This window comes from Heterocephalus glaber, unplaced genomic scaffold (genome assembly GCF_053883595.1).
Source record: "Heterocephalus glaber isolate CG9 unplaced genomic scaffold, H.glaber_assembly_v1.0 deba00000594, whole genome shotgun sequence".
Classification (NCBI taxonomy): domain Eukaryota; kingdom Metazoa; phylum Chordata; class Mammalia; order Rodentia; family Bathyergidae; genus Heterocephalus; species Heterocephalus glaber.
In genome coordinates, this window is record NW_028258151.1 from 7,940,240 (window position 1) to 7,961,488 (window position 21,249).

At 37.4% G+C, this 21,249-nt stretch overlaps 1 protein-coding gene across 1 annotated transcript in view; it reads left to right on the plus strand.

The window, feature by feature from the left end:
• The window catches only part of Lgsn (lengsin, lens protein with glutamine synthetase domain), a 214,042-nt gene that overhangs the window by 183,425 nt on the left and 9,368 nt on the right, over window positions 1-21,249 (plus strand). The window contains 3 exon segments of the mRNA XM_021259409.2: window positions 2,867-2,999; window positions 3,827-3,997; window positions 7,845-8,011. Coding sequence (XP_021115068.2) covers window positions 2,867-2,999; window positions 3,827-3,997; window positions 7,845-8,011 — 471 coding nt within the window.

Sequence of the window (21,249 nt, forward strand, 5' to 3'; positions counted from 1 at the left end):
TCCGTGGTTCCCAGCAGGCCGCCAGGGCTCTGTTGTCTGCCTGCTGTTTGGGTCTGCTTAGGATGCCCTAAACATATCCCTTTCTCTATATCATGAAAATTTAAAAATTCCATGAAAACATTTGATTGCTCATTCTAGTTTATAAGTTTTTTTGCACATGATGTTTTATTTATTTTTATGTCTTTGACTTTGCCTTATCCACAGTAGGTTATACCCTCCCTCTTTGGACTGATATAGTTGGTGACATGAGGGAAGATGGTTCTAACTCATATACTTCCTTATATATTTAAAATATATAATTGAGAAAGAGTATTAATTGATGAAGTCAAACAAATTGCGTGACTTATGTGGACATTATATGATATAAATGGAATTCTGTTTATGTTAACTGGCACCCTAAATAAATGACTTAGGCTTGAATTTCCATTCTTCTTTGGCAGTCATAATGACCTAGAACAAATTATTTAAAACCTGTAGGCCTATTTCTACTTCAGCAAAAATATTGGTAAAAACTATTTCTCCAGCCTGGCTACAAGTTTTAAATGAGATATGAAATATTTCTTGGCTATGGAAATAATTTAAAAATATTAATATATTTGCTAAGTGTGATTACATTTATTTATAGATGAGACTATCAAGGGTCAAGAAGAACTTGATACTTCATGGAAAAGGCAGAGTTAGAACTCAAACCTTATGAATCTTGGTTAGTAGCATTTTTACTGAAATGCCATTCCCATTGTACCTAAGTTTGACTGACACATTCAAGAGACAAAACATTTTTTTGTAGATGGAATAAAGCAGCAATACAGTAAACCTGTTTTACTTATTATAATGACTATAGTCTGATCACCCTAGTATATAAAAGAAAATCAAAGGCTAGAAGGAAATGAATTTTTCATTTAGAACAAAAAGCCTCCCTTTAAAAAATACTTATATCAAATAGGAGGCGTGTATTGCAAACTCTGGTTTTGGGCTCATAATGGTGAAATTCTCAGGTTAGTGTCTAGGTAAACTGTCTTTGTTTTTGTCTTAAGAAATGTTCTCTTTTGGTGTCATTTATATGAAGCAGATGAATGCTTTTAAAATGAACTTTATCTGGGCTTGGGGCTTTGGAGACAGAATGAGGTTTTGAAAATCAGACCTTCATGGAAACTGCATCTTTTATGTACATTGTGGCCTTGGATGAGTTACTCTGAGCCTCACCTTTCTCATTTCCAAAGTGGAGATTAGATGGGGGAGGGGGAGGGGGAGGGGGAGGGGGAGGGGAAGGGGAGGGGGAGGGGGAGGAGTGTGTGTCTGGAAGCGCACCTGCTGGCTTGTCAGCACCTCAGCCTTCAGTTGTTTACTCATTTGATGGCTGGAGTTTGAAGCTGGATCTTAAGGTTTATCTCTTCTAAGTTCTCCAGTCTACAAATGGGGGCAACCCCAAGAGGCCAAACTACTAAAAATGTTAGTGTGCTCTGGTTCCTTTGATTCTTACATATTTTACAAACAAGATTTCTTTAAAAGATCATATATATATATATATATATATATATATAAATATTTAACAAAAATAAAATTGTGTAATATATATTTCTGGCAATACAGTTTTAGAAATGGGAATATGTACAATAAGACTTTATATTGCTGTCAAATTCTATTAAAAATGTGCTGGGGAAATTTATGCAAATATTTGAATATAATCCTAAAGCTATAGGGGAAAATGTATTACTCTATCACATAGTAAGCACCATAAAATCCAAATGTAAGATTATCTGGAGTAAATGAGGCCACAATCACGTAATAAGTGAAGGTCCAAATTACAAAGCAGGCCTTGTTCCATGAAACATATCCATGTTAATATAGGAATGAGAAGAACAATGTGTCACAATTACACACAAGCAGAGAAACATGAAAATCCTTTTTTTTTTTCTCTTTTAGTTTTCGAAAGCTGAATTGATTTTATGGAAAAATGGTACAGCTCTTCCCTGGTCACCAGCCTGGGCATATGTGTGTAGCCTGCCCCCAGACAAGGAATTGCTCAGAAGCTGCTCTTGGAAAAGACAATAGCTCAGATAATTTAGAATATAGTTTGTGACCCCGACCCTGGCACTATCCCCTCCCCTCAAGGAACAATGAGAGGAATGCAAAAAGCTTTAAAAACACAGTGTTGACTTAAAAACAATTTTTCCTAGTGACAGTTTTCTTGTGTACAGGACTACAGGTGATTCTTCCATGGCCAGGAGACATCCAGGCTACCCCTTCGAGTTCCACCCCACAGCCTGGTTTCCTGCTGGAATATCTGTCAGTGACCTTAAGGAGATGGCTAAAGTTAGAATGTTTTGCTTTAAATGTATTTCTTTAAAATTTCCCAAGTTATAAATTAGTTTGGGTATAATATTTGTTTTACCCATTTAAAACCAATCACAAAATAACACTTTGGGAATGAAAGTACTTTTTTGAATCAAAGTAAATGTCTATGCAAGAAGTATGAGGGAGAATGAGTGAAAAGAGAGAAAAGAATACAATTCTTTGGTTGCTGATACTTTTGGTTGCAAAGATTAGAGATCCTAAAATACATAATAAGCTTTTCAGGTGAGATGGGTTTAACGAGATTATTTAGGAACAAATAATATAAAAAATTCAAAGTGAAAAATAGAGAAATGCTGAGTAGTAAGACAGGGTCTTATTTGCTTAATGACATTTTCTATGTCAGAAAAATCCAGCCTGTGATATTCAAACGGATGAAGTGGTGAGGAAATTTATCTCCTTATAAAAAGTCTCCTATACTCATTTGAAAATCTAGCTATCCAATGTCATGTTTTTTACCTCCTAATTGTTTGCATGGAATGCTATTTGGATTTTTGCTCGCTTATTTTTACAGGACACAACAAAAGATGGAGGTAGTGAGGTTGAAGTCAGCAGGATCAGTAAATTAAGAAGGACAAGAAAGAAAGTTACCAAATCACACCTCTGCTCCACTCAAGCAGGAGAAATGAACGCATCCACATCAAAGGGTAACTAACTACTTTGCTCTGTCAGAAATGGTGTGGTCAATGACAATCTCTAGTTGGTTTTTCCCCCTTAAATACTTTTTTTCCCCCCTTTGGGAGAAGCAAAAGAACAATGAAATGAAATTTACTGCCATGTAAGTGACATAAAAATGACAAGTACAAGGTTATGATTTGAATATATATAAATAAAGAATCAAAATATTCAGAATTTAAGGTAGGTGAGAACTAGGATGATTGTAATGGGGGAAAAAAGAGAATGAAGCAGAAGAACAAGACAGTATGAAGAGAATCACACTTCTGAGGTAAGAGGACTGCAGAGGTCTTTACTGGAATTTGGGGGCAGAGCACAAGAGAGAGGTACACTCAGTTTTTTTGGCATGCGCTGGAATTCCAGCTGGGCCACAGCAGGTCTGAATCAGTGCTAAATCTGGGCATTAACTCAAAGGACAGCAGAGTCAGCGGTAGGAGCTGTGATGTCCCAGTGTAGAGGCAGGAGGATTGCAGCACATGGTGACAATAAAGAACAGGTGGACTTTTTCCTGGGTTTGGGACTTGGCTATGTGGACCACTCTCACTGCCCCTCCTTTGACTTGTGATTACCTAGGAACACAACACTTTCTTAAATGTTCCTCTCTCTCTCTCTCTCTCTCTCTCTCTCTCTCTCTCTCTCTCTCTCTCTCTCTTTCGGGTGCCAGGCCTGAGCAGCACCTGGTAGGTGTTAGGTAAGTGTTCTGCCACTTGGCCTTGCCCCCAGTTCCCTCTCCATATTGTATTAAAAGACAATTGAAAATTGTGGCAACATATTTTAATATTTTCCCCTATTGCAACAGAGAGGACCAGAAACCAAATGCTGTGTCACAAACTGGGAGACTCAAGCAAACCTGCTGAATCTCATCTGTCACACGATGACAAGGATGCCCAGGATTGGACTACAGCCACAAAAACATCACCTCCTAAAATAGCAACCCATGCTCTGGTTGATGAATTTAATCCAAACTCTGGTAAGGATTAACTAACTGCTAACATTTCTGGAACAAATGGGCATATGATTCTAGCCACTATTTCTAAATTTGTGTTGGAAGTAGAGATGATGTGATGTTGTTTGAGGACTGCTAGCTTGAAGATTGTAATGCAAAATAATTTCTACAGCTGTTATTTATAAAGTACCTTGCAGTTTTCTTTACCTTCTAGGCTGCTTATCTGGAAAATGTAGGAGTTGCAGTAGAAAATCTCTCAAGTCCCTCCATGCCTCCCTGGCTTCTTCTCCTTCTCCCTCTCCCCCTGCCTCCCCTACCTCTTGTTTTATATTTTGAGGCAGGGTCTCTCTAAGTCACTAAGTTGCCTGGGCTGCGCTGGACTTTATGATCTCCTAGTGTACTGGGATTCAGGCATGCATACCCATGCCCAGCTTCAAGTCTTTTTTAAAAGTGAGATTCTGTTATTCTAAGTTTCAGGGTTACTGATAGTAACCCAGAGATATAACTCTATATATAATGATATAACTATTTTGGTACATGAAGTGTATTGGTTAAAACTCTTGGATACTGGATAAAATAATAAAAATAGAAATATAAAAATCAACACTTAAAACGTGTATATGAAATTTTGATAAGTATTCTTTGTGCTACTTTGAGTTTTTCCAAAAACAATGTATTTTTTCGAAGCCACGCCCCTGTGATGCCCCCTCACACAGTTTATTGTTGCTGCTGTTTTTCATGCTTTGCACCTGCTTATCCTTCTACTCCACCTTCCACACTGTGGGCCTGTGGGGTGTGGCCAAGGGTGGGGTCCTCTTCTGCAGCCATGTGGCTGAAGGACTGCATGCCCTTTGGGAAGGAGAACAGTGTCCCAGGCATACAATAGCTGAATGTACCATGGTGTGCACTCCATAACATACTTTCCATTAAAAAAAATTGGTATTTCTGAAAGCTCAACTGCCTTCTCAATCTGCCCTTTATAAGTGGCTGTGGCTTGTTCTCTGCAACTGAAATATGTCCTCATTGTCACTGAACACGGACAACATTTCTCCAAAGCCTTCTAATTGCTATAGAGCTTTGAGGTTTTTTTTTTTAATGTTTTATTTTTTTCCCACTAAACACTAACTGCAGAAAAAACTTCCTCTATAAAAGCACACTGATTTGATTTATTAGTCTTCTGAGGGGATAGGATAGGAGAATACCTCTCAGGAATCACACTGGAAGAAAAGCAAATGGGGCCAGAACTGGCGATTCTCTGCCTGCTGCTCATCATGTGTGGCTGAGAAAGGCTGACCAGAAGGTTTAATTGTAGGGAACAAGTATGATTTATTTGAAGAAAAGAGATTAAAACAATGATACAGCAAGATTAGTTGATGGCTTGAAAATGAAATTAGGTTGGATAGGGTTTCTATAATTGGTGAAAGAATTGAAATTTTAAATGAAAAACTTGATACTAAGGATACATCCTAAAATACATGGTGCAGGCTTTTACTTATTAATTAGACAAGGTCACACTGCACAGGAGAGATTTATTAATTTACTTGCTCATTCACATAATAAGTGCCCGTTACTGGCCAGTACTGCTACAGGTGCCAAGGATACAGCACCCAGTAGACCTAAGCCCCTACTCTTTTGGGGCTGAGAAGCAAATGTAGGGTGACAGACAGAAGATGGGACTGTAGGACAGGACAGGGAGGAGGCCTTCCATGGAAACAGAAAATCCTGAAGAGAAGGGAACCTCACTCCATCTGGGCCTGTCTCTCCAACATTCTTATGTTAAAGTCTTACCCGTGGGGCCTCAGGCTGAGTGAATTTGGGGACAGGGTCTTCACAGAGGTAAGGAAGGTTCAGTGAGGTCAGTAGGATGGGCTCTAGCCCAGTGGAATTGGTGTCCTCCTAAAAGGAGATCAGGAGAGACATGAAGAGGGACGATGTGCAAATGTACTGGAACATAACCTCCAGCGAGCTGAGGAGGGAGGCCTCCAGAGATGCAACTCCACAATGAGAAGAAATTTCCATTTCAGCCTCACAGTTGGGGATAAGAGTTATGGCAACTGCAGCAAAGTGATAATTATATTCATGGTTCAGTCACCTTGGGGGTCTTAAAGTGCATTAGGGTTTGGATGTGGCTACACTGCAATTAACTCTTGCAGATTTAATATTCTGTCTTATGAAATTATCCCAACTTTGCATTTGATGGCATTTTTTTTTGCATATAGTATCCCTCAGTAATTTAATGTTTTACGGGGAGGGGTAGATTTTTCTGGCAACTTACTAGATATAGATCCATTGTGAAAAGTAGGGATTGATGAAAAAAAAATCTATCTTGAATTGGTGAATATTTTTATTTTTAAATAATAAATATATCTTGCAGAAAATTTAGAATATACAGATAAGGAAAATAACTAATAAGATTACCTGTCATACTACTACTAGCGAGCCAATAAAATTACCATTTTTCTTTTATAGGAGAGGCCTTCTTCACAGTTTATACATAATTGCTTATTTTTAGAATACTGATCATTTGGAAATTTCCATATCTTAAAATACTTATAAATTTTATTTTATTTAAGGAGCATTATTCAACTTGGGCCAAATATCCACTATTTCAGAATAGGTTAGGAATACCAAAACTGCTAATTTAGCACACAACACTGTGATTGCTACAGTTTGTTTGGGTTAAATGGAAGTGAGTTCCAAGGCCTCCATCTCAGAGTAGCCAAACACATCAGCGACTGGACATTAGGTCTAATGTATTTGCATAGGTAGAACCAGTAATTTGTTTTCCTCATGCTTCCCAAATTTAAAATCTACTTAATCTATATTTTTAACTGTCAATCTTTATGCTTATTTTTAAAGCCTAATTATATTTTGAAAAAGGATACTCGGGAATCACTTTGAATTATAGCTGTCAGTGTCACATGTGACAGGTCGATGGTGTTCAGGTGCAGGTGTTCAGGTCTGACAGCAGGAGTGTTTACCAGGGTTCGAGTCATTGTGTGCATGGTAAGCAGCACTTGTGTGGCATTTGCTGTCTGCCAGCAACTGTTGAATAACTTGTTTGGTCCACCCTTGTAACAAGCCCGTGCAGTAGCTAATGTCCTATCGATGGGAAAGCAGAGGCAAAGAGGGGATGAGAAAGCGGCCAGGCAGAGGCAGTTTCTGATAGGATGCCATCCTACTGCTCTGTACTACTGCACCGCTACTCTGTGGGGCTCCAGGAATTAACATCTACAGCGTGAACTCCGTACTTGGCCACCTGTGTGCAATGGATGTGCTTCTTTGTTTTGTGGTAATGAGACCCCATCAAGGTGGTGCAGCCAGACCCTAATTTCCATTTTGAAGTGAACTGATAGTGACTGAGGTACCTTCTGTGCCTCTCTGGGACTCAAGCCAATGAACTGGTTACTTTAGGTGATTTAGCTCCAGTTTTAGAATTTGAAGACCATTTAAAAAGTATTAAAAAGGACATTTTACTCTGTTTCTAATTTTAAAAGTATGCAACCCAAATTTTTCATCTACACTCTCATTCTTTAAAAAAAAGTCCACCAACTGTTATGCAAATACATTGTAATTTCCATAAGCAAAGGAATGTTCAGTAAGTACCTACACATGACTTTGCTATATTCTTATGCAAACATGTTGATTTAACCTAGTCCCACTGATGAACAGTTTCCTAGGCTGTCCCAACACAGTGTTCTTGGGAAGATGGTGAAGGCAGTGCGGGAACAGTGAGATGTCCAGGTGGAAGCATGATTCCCTTGATGGACACCAGGTGACATCTAACCACACTGACTCCCTCCCTAGATTCCAGTCTGCTTTTGCTTCGTGGTAACCATAATTGTGACTTAGAACCACCCTGTATTTACAGATCGCGCTAGGAACAGCACTCAAATTTTGACTCCACCTCAACTTTCTTCGAAAATGAAGCATATTAAGCAAGAGATGACCAAAAATCACCTCCAGTTTGTGCGTTTTGAAGCAACAGACCTACATGGTGTGTCTAGATCCAAGACTATCCCTGCATACTTCTTCCAAGTGAGCTTTACATACAGTTACAGCTGAATGTAATTTCATGACCATTAGCAAGCAAATGGTCCTTATTATTCATCCTTATTTTCTGTAATCTACATAGCAATTCAAGCTGAAACGCAATAATTTATCTTGTTTTTTCCCTGGTCCCTCTCCAAACACATTATTGTTCCCCAAGGAGCTTAACATATACTCTCAGCTCTCAAACGACAACTCGTGTACCCAAAAGAAATAGAAAACCAATTAAGACTGGTAATTTTAGTCCTCCTGCCTTGAATAATTTCCCTCCACAGAATTATCTTCTCTCTTCTTATTGCAATTATGAAGATTACATTTTATTTGACATGAGGAAATTGCAGCAGAAGACCCAAGAGCAAATATGAAAGGGAAAAATGATTAAATAGAAAGAATTTACTAGATAAAAAAGCATATCCCTGTCAGCTCTAATTCTGATAAGAAAATGCCCTATTGTTATTGGACGACTTAATGAACATTGAATTCTTTAATTTAATTTTATTTATTTATTTAAAAAAAATTTTTTCCCATTAAGTTTATTGGTGCATTTTAGGTATAAAATACAGTTGCATTCATCATTGGGATCTTGTAGCATTACATGAGAATCTTGGTTCTTATTTTTTTTCCCCTTCCCCTGCTCTCCCTTCACCCCCTCCACCCTTCACTATTTGCAAAGACTTTGTTTCCATTTTTTTTCCTTTTCTCATATTTTTTCTTTTCCCTTCTTTCCTTTCCCCTACCCCTCCCACTTCCCCAGCTTCTTTAGACCTTTTCTTCTTATTACACAATATCAATTATACATTTTTAAAATTACAAAATAAAGATCTAGGAGACATTACCACAGCTTTTACAACATTTAAAAGGATATAGAGAGCATATTACAAAAATCTTTTTGAAATAAATTTGATAACTTCTATGAAGTACCTTGGAAGACAAATTAATGAAACTAACTTTGGAGGAAATATAAAATTTGAATAGCACCTATTAAAGAAAGTATATTCCTAGCTTGAAAACCAACCTATATGACAACAACAGGCTCATATGCATTAAAACTGATAAATTATAACAAACATTTAAAGCAGGAAAAAAAAAGGAACACTTCTCCCCTCATTTTAGGAAGTCAACATTGTGCTAATCCTAAAACTGGATAAAGATAATAGAAGAAAAAAGTATGAACATAGATAAAAAATTGTTTAACGAAACAATTAGAAGTCAGATCTGGCAGTATGTAGAAAGTGGTTTTATTATAGGGATGGCAGTGTTGGTTCAGCATTGGAAAATCCACCCCCAAAGTCATCATTTTAACAGAGGAAAGGAAAAACCCATATGATCCTGTCACTAGTTGGAGAAAAAGTATTGGACTAAATTCCACAGCTGTTCATGGTAAAAGCTATCAGGAGACTAGAAGTAGAACAGAACCCTCTCAACAGATCAAAGACATATACTCCATACTTCCAGTGAAAACGCCTTATATGAATGGAGAAGATACAATGCTTTCTCCCTAAGGTGGGGAAAAAGGGCACATATGCCAACTTTTCATCTGTCTATTTAGCTTTGAAACATAGGCCCAAACCAAAATAGTGTGGCAATAAAATGACACAATTAGGATAGGATTGGCAAGGTAGAAGCAAAATCTTTATATGTAGATGAAATGATCATCTACAGGGAAAACACTAAGAAATCTCTAGGAGGCCCTAGAACTTGTATTTGAATTTAGCAGGATTAGAAAACACAAGGTATATATAAAAATTCAGGTCTATGCATACTTACTATAAATGAAGAATTGGATATTGAAATTTAAAAGTTATGTAGGAGTACAAAGGACCTAGAAAAGTAAAAAGGAAAAGAAAAAGGAAAAACAGTGTTGGAAGATGTTTAGTACCTAATTTTCAGACTTCCTCTAAAGCTACAGTAATCAAGGCAGTGTTGGTGTAAGGAAAGACATATAGATCATTTGAATGAAACAGAGAATCTAGAAATAGAACCACACATATATGGTCCACTGAGTTTTCAAAGATTATTTAATATTAACATTTTATAGAGCATAAACTCAACTCAAGAGCAGAGGAAAAGATAGTGCTTTCAGCAAACAGCACAAGAACACCTGGATCCGTATATAAAAAATTAACCTCAACCCTTTACATCCATACATAAAAATAGCTTGACAGGATATATGAACCTAAATATGAAAGAGTAAAACTATAAAACTTTAAGAAGAAATTATAAGGGAAAATGTTCATGAATTTAGGGGTAGGCAAGAACTTCCTAGGATATAAAAAATATGATGTATAAAAGAAAAAAATTGATAAATGAGATTCCATCAAAATTTAGAACTTTAAATGACATCATTAAAATGAAAAGTAGTCCTTAGACAGACCATATTTATAATGCATATAACCTATGACCAGAATATGTAAACAACTCTTACACCTCATGAATAGACAACCCAATTAAAAAGTAGACACAAGAAGATGATAAATAGCCAGTACAGCACAAGGAAAGATGTGTAACACTAGAATCAGAAAAATACTAATCAGTAAAATAACAAGATTGAATTATACACCCATTAGGGAGATGAAGTTAAAAGTTTTAAAAGCTTTGTCATGACTTTTTCTTTTTGTTGGATTCTCCCCCTTTGTGTTTAATTTGTCACGCCCAATGGATTCATTCTGCTGGGCTTCCTGGGGTTGTGATCCTCATTGTCTTTTCCTAGGATATTGTCTAAAATTTTTTGGAGTGCTGGTTTCGTATTCATGAAGTTCCTATGGTGCTCTTTATCATGAAAGTATCTTATTTCTCCATCAATTTTGAATGGGTACATCAATCTTGGTTGGAGGCTCTTTTCCTTTAGGGCTTGAAATACATCACTCCAAGCTCTTCTTGCCTTGAGTGTTTGCATTGAGAAGTCTGCTCTGATTCTGATGGGCTTGCCTTTGTATGTGATTTGTTTCTTTTCTCTAACTGCTTGTAGAACTTTGTTCTTCTGTTGAGTTTCTCAAATCTTAACAATCATATGCCTATGTGTAGATTTTTTTTGATCAAGGCTAGTTGGAGTCCTATATGCCTCACTTATCTGTATGTCAAGTTCTTTTCCCCTGCTTGGAAAGTTTTCTGCCATCACTTCAGTGGACAGTTTTTTTATGTCATCTGCACTCTCTCCTGTTTCTTCCTTGACTCCAATCAGTCTTATGTTATTCTTCTTTGCATCGTCTAGCAGCTGCTGGATTGATTTCTCATGGTCCCTTACAATTTTAAAGCAATTTTTCTTTTCCTGGTCACTAATTGCAATCTTATCTTCTATATCTGAAATTCTGTCCTCACATTGGTTCATTCTGCTGTGTAGACTTTCAATGGAGTTTTTAATCTCCTGGAAATCTGTTTGTGTCTGTTTTATGGATTCCATTTGTTTCCTATGTTGGGATTCCGTCATGTTCCTCAGCTCCTATATTTTTTTATCTGTGTCCTCTCTAGATTTATTAATCATGTCTTGCACTATGGGCACAATCTCTGCTGTTGTCTGAGAAATTATTTCTGATTTCATTTTTTCCAGATCCTCTTTTGTCGCCAGTTCAGAGAGTCCAGGTGGTTGATTATCAGATTGTTCCATCTTGTTTCCCTTTGGGGTTGCTGTAGGTAATCTGGAAGTCTACTTTTGAGGCTTGTTTATGTGTCTTCTCATTTCCACAGGGTAGTGGGGGTGTTGCTGCTGGCACCCACGTGGCTCACCTCATCTGCCCTGGGAGTAGTGAACTAAATTCTTGAAAATAATATCACGAAACATTGTATTTTACAATATGTTTTCAGACTGGCTAAGATTTTAGGGGAGTTAATTTCTGTGTTTATTTTAATAACTTATTTGTTATATATTTAAATGTCAAGTTTTTTAGGGAAGGACATCAGTCAGTACTATTTAAGAAAGTATAAAAATTGAGCATTCTTCAAGCTTAACTACTTTTAGAATGTCATACTTTTATCACCTTAATATCAGATTATAATTTTTCTTATTTGTTTCTATTGGGGGAAGCAGGGTATCTTCAAAAAACTTTTTGAAGAATTTTAACATGTTTACATTTGTTTCTAAGAAATTCTTAGAATTTGGATTTGGCTTACTTCAGCAGCACATATACTAAAATTAGAAATTCTTTGGACTTGACTATAGATACCATTTCTTCTTCATTCAGTTAAGAAAACATCATCATTAATTTTGATAACAAAGGTCAGATTTTCTGTGGACAGGTACAGAAGACAATTCACATGAATCTCTCCTCATCAATAAGGAAACATAAGGCCACTTCACACACTTACCAGGGACCTCAATGTAAAACTGTTATTCAGTCTTTTTTCACATTCTAATAATTTATTTTACTAATGACATTACTTTAATTCCACCATGGAACACCTTTACAAAATATAACTTAATATACTCTCTATATATGCTGAAAATTGATGGTTATTTTATTTTTTTTTGAGACAGGGTCTTGCTAAGTAGTTCAAGCTGGCCTTGAGCTCACTCTGTAGTTGAGGCTGGCCTTGAACTCATGGCAATCTTCTTTCCCCTGCCTCCTGAGTGTTGAGATTACAGGCATGTGCCACCACACTGGGCTCTTTTGTTGTAGCTGTTGGTTATTTTTGTTTGTTTGTTTTGTTTTTGAACATTGATATAATTGACATAAAAGAACATTTCTGCATTTTCAAATTGCTATTCAAAATATTTCCCGTTAAATAGTTTAATAGCCTATACAACAGAACTCCTTTCCCCTTTCCTTCTGGAGCTTAGCTAGGAAAAGGTTTATCATGGAATTTTGATATACTCAGTACACATCCTCTCAATTGATATGTTTATTCTCATGTGTCCACTTTTTAATAATTCACCTTCTCATTTCATTACCCAGTTTTTTTATTCTCATCTAATGTTCAGAGTACCTATTTGTATTTTTAGCAAAACACTTTGAATTCATTTGGGAGTCTTTGAAGGTATAAATCACAATGAACATATGCATCATGAGTATTTGTAACTTGAGATTAAATAACTTTTTGGGGGAGATTTACTGTGACTAGATATCAGAAGCAGGTTCATCTGTACTAGCTCCTCTCAAAGTTCTGCTTTTGTCCAGGCAGAAACTCATGAAACAAGTGAGTCCATAGTTTGAAGCTGCCCAGGGCTTAGCAAGCAGTAATTTAGATCTTTATAAGAATAATTTTACAATTTTTTTTGTGGAAAATAAAATGTCAATTTGGACATTATTAAATTAGACCATGAAGGCATAGAAGAGACCATAATTCATCCTCTCTTCTCATAGATGGAGAAGGGAGGCTGAGAACAGCCAGGGCAATCCTAGACAGTCTCTACAACTCCAGGCTGGTGGTGGCAGAGCCAGCTGTGGGTCTGGGACTCTACAGTCCCAGCTCCGTGCTGCTCTCCCTCTCTTGTTCTACTGCAACCAATGCCTGTGGCTCACGGCTACTACTTGCTTTTATTATTTCTTTGAGCTAAGTGTTATTTTTTACTCAATTAAAAAAATAAATTTCGGGGGAGGGGCACTGTAGATTGAACCCAGGGCCTTTGCACTGAGCTGCATCCCCAGCCCTTTTTACTTTTAGGTTGAGACAGGCTCTTGCTAAATCATTGAGTTGCACAGGCTAATCCTCCTGCCTCAGCCTCCCAGAGTGCTGGGATGACAGGTGTGTGTAGCACTGCAAAATTATTGGTTTTATTTTTAAAAAAATCATTAAGTAAAAATGAAGAAGACTTTCATAATCAAAAAGTGCACAATAAATAACCTATGATAAAATAGTGTATATTTTTAAAAGAGCTTATTAAATGCAAATATTAGCACAAAGTCTTTTAGCAATTATTTTTCTATTAGTATAAATTGCAGAACTGACACTGACTGAGACAAGTTGGTACACGAAAATATAACACACGTTAATTCCTTTTATTTTCCCTTTTTCCTTCTTTCCCCTCCCCAATCTCTCCGTCTACTGCTCATTTTCTTTCTTTTTTTTTTCCTTAAATTCTTTTATTGGTACATTTTAGGAATACAACACATTTACACTTCTCATTGGGAACTTGTACCTTTACATGATGCATCTTTGTTCTTATTTTTTCCCCATTCCTAGCCCTCCCTTCACCCCCTCCACCCTTTCCTATTTACAAAGAAGTTATTTCCATTTTTTCCATTTCTCATCATTTTTCCTTTCCCTTCTTTCCTTTTCTCTGCCCCTGCCACTACCCTTACCCCTTTGGACCTTTTCTTCCTATTTTGCCTCATCGATTATTCATTCTAATCATTGATACATTTTAGGCATACAATATAATGACATTCATCCTTGGAAATTTGCGCCTTTACATAATCTCTCTTGGTTCTTATTTTTCACCCTTGCCCAGGACTCCCTTCAACCCCTCCATCCCTCCCTATTTACAAAGATTTTGCTTCCATTTTTTCCTTTTCTCATATTAATTCCATTCCCTTTTTTTCTTTCCCCTACCCCTCCCACTTCCCCTTCCCCTTTGCCCCTTTTTTTCGTATTTCACTTTATCTATTATACGTTTTAGTCCTTATTACACTTTCAGTTTCTCACACCAGAGAAACTATTCAGTATTTATACATGTGTGTCCTATTTATTTCACTTAAGAGTATCGGCTCAATGTGCATTCCTTTAGCTCTAAATGTCTCTAATTTCTCATTTTTTATGGCTGAATAGTACTCCATTTTATAAAAAAACCCACATTTTCTTTATCCAGTCACCAGTTGTTGGGCATTTGGGCTGTTTCCAAGTTTTAGCTATCACAAACTGTGCTGCTATGAATATGGGCGCACATATATCACTCTGGTATGATTCTTTTAATTCTTTGGGGAAGATCCCCAGCAGTGGAATAGCAGGGTCAAATGGGACTTCCAGTCCTAGTTCTTTGAGGTATCTCCATACTGATTTCCACAGTGGTTGCACCAGTCTACACTCCTACCAGCAGTGGAGCAGGGTTCCTCTTTCCCAGCAGCCCCACCAGCATTTGTTATTGGTTGATTTCATGATAGCAGCCATTCTTTCTGGAGTGAGGTGGAATCCCAGAGTTGTTTTCATTTGCATCTCTCGAATGACCAGTGATGTTGAACATATTTTCATGTATTTATTTGCTATTTCTACTTCTTTTTCTGAGAAATGTCCAGATGCTCATTTTTGGATTGGGTCTTTAAATTTTGGAGGTCTGATCTTTTTAAGTTCTTTATAGATTCGTGATAGTAGACCTTTGTCTGAGCAAGAGCAGGTGAAGATTTTTTCCCACATTGTGGGTTGTCTCTTTACACTACTGGTGGTTTCTCTTGCTGTGCAGAAGCTTTTTAATAAGAAGAGATCCCACTTGTTGATTGTTTGTGCTAGGTCACATGCGACTGAGGTTTTGTTCATAAAATCTTTTCCTACACCAATGTCTTCAAGAGTTCTACCTAACCTCTGTTCCAGCCAGTTCAGTGTTTCTATTTTAATATTTAGATCTTTAATCCATTTCAATTTTAGTTTAGTGCATGGCAAGAGATATAGGTCTAGTTTTAATCTTTGGCAAGTTGAAACCCAATTTTTCTAGCACCCTTTTTTAAAGAGTCTATCTTTCCTTCAGTGAGGGCTCCTTTATTGAAGATGAGGTGGCTGACTGTGTCTGGCGTAGTTTCTGCATCTTCTGATCTGTTCCACTGGTCCTCAGGTCTGTTTCTTTGCTATAACCATGCTGTTTTTATCACAGTAGCTTTGTAGTATAGTTGCAAGTTAGGCATTGTGATACCCCCTGCCATTTCTCTGTTACCTAGAATTGCTTTTGCTATTCTTGGTCTCTTCTTGTTCCAAATGAATTTTTGGATTGTTTTCTCAAGGTCCATGAAGTATGCTGCTGGGATCTCAATTGGAATTGCATTGAATCTATATAGCAATTTTGGAAGTATGGCCATTTTCACTATATTAATACTTCCTACCCAGAGCAGAGGATGTCTTTCCATTTTCTGATATCATCTTCAATCTCTCTTTTCAGAGTGCTATAGTTTTCAGAGAAGAGGTCTTTGATTTCTTTTGTTAGGTTGATTCCTAGGTATTTCAGTTTTTTGGATGCTATTATGAAAGGAATTATTTGCCCTATTTCTCTCTCACTGAGTCTGTTATTCATGTAGAGGAAAGCTATTGATTTTTGTGTATTGACTTTGTAACCAGCTATTCGACTGAATTTGGTTATTAAGTCTAGAAGACTTTTGGTGGAGTTCTTGGGGTCTTCTATATAGAGTATCATGTCATCTGCAAATAATGAAAATTTGACTTCTGCATTTCCTATCTTCATTCCTTTTATTTCTTTCTCTTGTCTAATTGCTGTGGCTAATGTTTCCAAGACTATATTGAACAAGAGTGGTGATAGTGGACATCCTTGTCTTGTTCTTGATTTTAGTGTGAAGAATTTCCATTTTTGACCATTTAGTATGATTTTGGCTGTTGGTTTTTCATAGATGGCTTTTATCAGTTTGATGTAGAGACCATCTATTCCAATTTTTTGTAGGGTTTTTATCATAAATGCATGTTGAATTTTGTCATGCGTTTTCTGCGTCTATGGAGATAATCATATGGTTTTTGTCCTTGGCTCTGTTGATACAGTGTATTACATTGATTGATTTGCATATGTTGAACCATCCCTGCATCCCTGGGATGAATTCCACTTGATCAGGGTGTATGATCTTCTTGATGATCTTCTGCATTCTATTTGCCAGTATCTTATTAAGGATTTTTGCCTCTGTGTTCATTAGTGAGATTTAGCTACAGTTCTCCTTTTTGATTGGGTCTTTCTCTGCTTTGGGGATCAAGGTGATGCTTGCTTCCAGGAATGAATTTGGGAGTATTTCTTCCCTTTCAATTTCATTGAAGAGTTTAAACAGTAGTGGCAGTAGTTCCTCTCTAAATGTCTTATAGAATTCAGCAGTGAAGCCATCAGGGCCCAGGCTTTTCTTAGTTGATAAGTTTTTGATTATGTTTTCAATTTCATTGGTTGATATTGGGTTGTTTAGAATTTTTAGGTCTTCTTCATTCAACTTTGGTAATTCATATGTATCTAGGAATCTGTCCATTTCTTCTGTGTTTTCCATCTTATTGGCATATAGGTTCTGGAAGTAGGTGTTGATGATCCTCTGGATTTCTGCTGGGTCTGTTGTAATTTCACCCTTTTCATTCCTGATTGCATGGATTTGGGCCTTTTCTTTCCTTTTTCTGATAAGGTTGGCTAAGGGTTTGTCAAGTTTGTTGATTCTTTTTAAGAACCAACTCTTGGCTTCATTGATTTTTTTGTATCGTTCTCTTAGCCTCCATTGCATTGATTTCTCCTCTGATCTTTATAATTTCCTTCCTTCACAGGGCTTTGAGTTTGTCTTGCTCTTCTTTTTCTAGAAGCTTGAGGTTTAGCATCAGGTTGTTTAATTGGGCTTGTTCTGTTTTCTAATATGCATATTCACTGCTATGAATTTCCCTCATAAGACTGCTTTCATTATGTCCCATAGATTCTGATATGTTGTATTGTTATTGTCATTTAATTGAAGGAACTGTCTGATTTCTTTGTTAGTTTCCTCTGTGACCCATTGGTTATTCAGAAGTGTGTTGGTCAATTTCCATGTTTTTATTAAATTTTTTGAGTTTCTTTTGCTATGGATCTCCAATTTCATCACACTATGGTCTAATAATGTACAGGGGATAACTTCAATTCCTTTGCACTTACTTAAACATGTTCTGTGCACGAGTATGTGGTCTGTTTTGGAGAATGACCCATGTGCAGCTAAGAAGAATGTGTATTTGATTTTGTGGGGCGGAACACTCTGTAAACATCTGTTAAGTTCATTGTTCAAGAGTTCGATTGAGTTGTAGTATTTCCTTCCTTATTTTTTGTCTAGTTGATCTATCTATTTGTGACAGTGGGGTATTGAGGTCCCCCACTACAATTGTATTAGTGTATATATGACTTTTCATGTCTGTTAATATTTGTTTTATATAGTTGGGTGCACTAGTGTTTGGTGCATAGATATTTATGATTGTCATCTCTTCCTGTTCTACTGCTCCTTTTACAAGGATGTAGTGTCCTTCTTCGTCTCTCTTAATCACTGTTGGTTTGAAATCTACTTGATCTGCAAAGAGGATAGGTATTCCTGCTTTTTTTCAGGTTCTCACCACATGGAGTATTTTTTTCTACCCTTTAACTTTCAGTCTATGAGTTTCCTTTTGAATTAAGTGTGTTTCTTGTATGCAGCTTATTGTTGGATTTTGCTTCTTGACCCATTCTGCCACTCTGTTTCTTTTGATTAGTGAATTGAGACCGTTAACATTGGTGGTTATAACTGAAACGTAGTGACTTATCATTGTCATGACTTTTTCTTTTTGTTGGGTTCTCCCTTTTTACATTTAATTTCTTGTCATGCCAGATGGGTTCATTCTGCTTTGCTTCCTGGGGTTGTGATCCTCAATGTCTGTTCCTAGGACATTGTGTAAAATTTTTTGGAGTGCTGGTTTGGTATTCATGAAGTTCCTAACGTACTCTTTGTCATGAAAGCATCTTATTTCTCCATCCATTTTGAAAGATAGTTTTGCAGGGTACATCAATCTGGGTTGGAGGCTGTTTTCTTTTAGGGCTTGGAATATGTCACTCCAAGGTCTTCTTGCCTTGATGGTTTGTATTGAGAAGTCTGCTGTGATTCTGATGGGCTTTCCTTTCTATGTGATTTGTTTCTTTTCTCTAACTGCTTGTAAAACTTTGTTTTTCTGTTGAGTTTCTGGAATCTTAACAATTATATGCCTATGTGTAGAGTTTTTTTTTGATCAAGGCTAGTTGGAGTCCTATATGCCTTACTTATCTGTATGTCAAGCTCTTTTCCCCTGCTTGGGAAGTTTTCTGCCATTACTTCTGTGAAGAGATATTTTATGTCATCTGCACTCTCTCCTGTTTCTTCCTTGACTCCAATCAGTCTTATGTTATTCTTCTTTGCATCATCTAGCAGCTGCTGGATTGATTTCTCATGTTCCCTTACACTTTTAAAACAGTTTTTCTTTTCCTGGTCACTAATTGCAATCTTATCTTCTATATCTGAAAATCTGTCCTCACAGTGGCTCATTCTGCTGTGTAGACTTTCAATGGAGTTTTTCATCTCCTGGAAATATATTTGCTTCTGTTTTATGGATTCCATTTGTTTCCTGTGTTGGGATTCCATCATGTTCATCAGCTTCTCTCTAGATTTTTTAATCATGTCTTGCACTAGGATCACAATCTCTGCTGTTATCTGCGTAATTATTTCTGATTTCATTTTTTTCAGATCCTCTTTTGTTGCCAGTTCAGTGGGTCTAGGTGGTTGAGTATCAGAGTGTTCCATCTCATTTCCCTTTGGGGTTGCTGTAGGTGATCTGGAAGTCTTGTTTTGAGACTTATTTACGTGTCTTCTCATTTTGACAGGGGGGTGGGCATGCTGTTGGCGCCTGCACGGCTCACCTCCTCTGAGCTCGGAGAGGTGGGACAGTGGCTTGGAAGCCCCTACCTCTGGGCTGGGAGTGGCAGGATGGATGGCAGCTCGGAAGCCCCTTCCTCTGGGCCAGGAGCGGTGGGACAGTGGCTCAGAAGCCCCTTCCTCTGGCCCAGAGGGGCGGGACAGATGGTGGCCCAAAAGCCCTTTCCTCTGTGCTGGTAGTTACTGCCCATTTTCAAATTAACTATCTCCTTGATTTCTATTACCTATCTTTCATTTTGTTCTTTGAATTATTTATACTGTGGCTTTCTCATATAAAAGAAATCATGTGATACTTAATCTTATGTGTCTGATTTATTTCACTTAACATACTGTCTCAAGGTACACCCATTTTCCTATAAATGACTCAGGTTCATCCTTCTTTATGGCAGTGTAGTGTTCCATTGAGTATAAATACCATGTTTTCTTTATCCGTTCATCTGTTGATGGACATGTATGCTTCTTCCAATTGCTTTCAACCAATTGTAGTCTTTTGTTTGGTTTTGTTTTTGTTTTTGTTTGAGACAGGGTCTCTCTGTATACTTCAGGCTCCCCTTGAACTCACTATGTAGCTCAGGCTGGCCCTGAATTCATGGGGTGATCCTCCTGCTTCAGCCTCCTGAATGCTAAGATTACAGGTGTCCACCATCACATCCGACTATACTGTCTTCCTTCTAGCCAAAGGTTTATTTTAATTTAAATTAAATGGAGATAATGTGGGTTCTTCTGTCTTTGATCTAATTACAACATGACATACTATTATAGAATTCAGAATTAATTCTTGGGTTATTTCAAAAGGTACCCTTTATTGTGGTCCAAATTTCAGTTGACATAGGGTTTTGAATTGTTCTGCAAGAATTTGTATTGAGTTCAGAGTGATCAACATTGAGTGTGAAGTTCCTCCAGTTTTTGCATCTGTTGTCAATAAGGTAATTGGTGGTAGGAACAAGAGATACCTGTACATACTTCTGTGTTTTCTACAATGAATAGAGTGTAGCTTGAGTTCACATGTCTGAAAAAGAATACAGAAAATGACAGTATTACAAAAGAGTGCCTAGGAAAATCTGGATTAAATAGCCTGGGGAATAAAGTGTTACTTCTTACTTGTGGCTTTCAAGTTCACAGAGGACTTTGGGCCTGAAATGGAAACCAGCTGCTGTCTGCTTACAGTGAGGGACACAGTGCAAATGTAAGTGGCAAGAGCTCCTGGGCATCTCAGGAACAAGGCACCTGGTCCCTCATTGCAGATACATGTGGAAATGATACACAAATGCTCAAAATAAAATATATGTGGAGGGAACTGACATGACTTCTTGGCAGTGAATATTTGAGTTAAAGAATTCCATTCTGAAGTGCTCTGAAATCCCACAATGTGGTGTGTGTGTGTGAGTGTGTGTATGTGTGTTTATAAATTCATGTGGATAAGTCCTTGAGTAATTTGAAAAATTAAGTAGGCACCAAAAAGTGCTTTGCTCACTCAACTTTATTGATGATAAAAGCAGATTTGGCTGAGCCAGGTCGAATGGGATTTGAAAACATGCAGCAGTTGGAGAGAGGAAAGCAGTGGCTCCAGGCACAAGGCAGCGGCACTGTTACTGCTGTCTGCATCAACGCCCCTGGTAGCATGGCTGTGAGATCTTAGAATAGCATAAGAAAACAGTCTGGCTGGCAGAAAGTCAGGATGTTTTATTAACCTCATGAAGCTCAGTAACTTCATGAAAACCT